This window comes from Myotis davidii, unplaced genomic scaffold (genome assembly GCF_000327345.1).
Source record: "Myotis davidii unplaced genomic scaffold, ASM32734v1 scaffold571, whole genome shotgun sequence".
Classification (NCBI taxonomy): Eukaryota; Metazoa; Chordata; class Mammalia; order Chiroptera; family Vespertilionidae; genus Myotis; species Myotis davidii.
In genome coordinates, this window is record NW_006283136.1 from 1,758,497 (window position 1) to 1,759,618 (window position 1,122).

The 1,122-nt window shown below is 48.8% G+C and overlaps 1 protein-coding gene across 1 annotated transcript in view; it reads right to left on the reverse strand.

The window, feature by feature from the left end:
• FBXO45 (F-box protein 45) overlaps positions 1-881 on the reverse strand; it is a 20,948-nt gene extending 20,067 nt beyond the window's left edge. The window contains exons 1-2 of the mRNA XM_006753424.2: positions 814-881; positions 414-546 (exon numbers count right to left, since the gene is read on the reverse strand). Of these exons, the coding sequence (XP_006753487.1) occupies positions 414-546; positions 814-881 (201 nt within the window). The remainder of the gene's footprint in view (positions 1-413; positions 547-813) is intronic.
• Between the last annotated feature and the right edge of the window lie 241 nt (positions 882-1,122).

Genomic DNA, 1,122 nt, shown 5'->3' on the forward strand with positions numbered 1-1,122 from the left:
AAAATAATAGCTATCACTCTACTAGGGTCCATGATGCGGGTTTTTATGTAATTCTCAAATAACTCTATGAGGTCATAATTACGATAACAAGGTGCATACGTTTCTTTAGTAGTCGGTGCCACTGTCTTTATGTCGTAAGAAATCTTTCCTGAAACTCCCTTGCTGTGTATAATCCCTTTCTTGCCTGCCAGTAAAAATAAAGGGACTAGTTGCGTTCCCTTCTGTCCAGGTGCGTTCCCTTCTGTCCAGGTTTTTTCCTCCTTCTCCAACACTCTTAGTGACCCAGATTCTTTTCGTTCTTGCTAGTGCCAGTGGCACAGCTCTTTAGTCATGTTGACTGCTAACCAGCTCCTCCACATCAAGAGCAACTTTGGAAACCCCAAGCATGTGAAGAGAAGCTGACCTATACTTACTGCAGTGATAATGACTATGTGGTAGCGTAACCTCAGTCTTCGGGGTTGTACTCGTTTTTCAGCTCTCAGCCATAGGACATCCGAGGAGGAAGACCAGCATTTCTCTGGGAAGACGCTTAACTTCCTTTTAAATCTTCAAGGATACCCGGAATTGATACATCTGAGAAGGGGGCAAAGAACCAGGCCGAATAACAGTTTTAAAGGCACGGATACTTGGAAAGGACACCTGGGGTGTATGGCGGTATGGCTGGAGCAGAGTGTTCAGAGTAGCGATCGCTCAGTTATTAAAGATGTTGCCCTTTATCCTGTTTTTGTACAGTGTAGGTGAAGTGGAGCCTTTCAAGGCCTTGATCAGGCGATTCTGATTCATGCGAATCTTTCACTTGCTCATACCACTCACCGAGAACAACGCGGTGTGGCGGAGCCTGAAGCCTGAAACCTGGCGGAGGAGGCTCTGCGCACGGACATCCTCTGCAACCTGCCCAGCTACAAGGCCAAGGTGAGGGAGCTCGGGGCCATGCCGCCGCCCCCAGCCCCGCGCTCAGTGCGCATCTCAGCCTGAGTCAGGCGCCTGGCTTCACTATCCCTCCCGCCTTCCCAGGCACCACACTCTGGATTCTAGTCCACTCAATGAGGTAACTTGTGTGTGGCAGAGTACCTCCCAGGTGGCCCAAGTAGAATTTCAAAATAGGAAAAGATTTTCTTGATC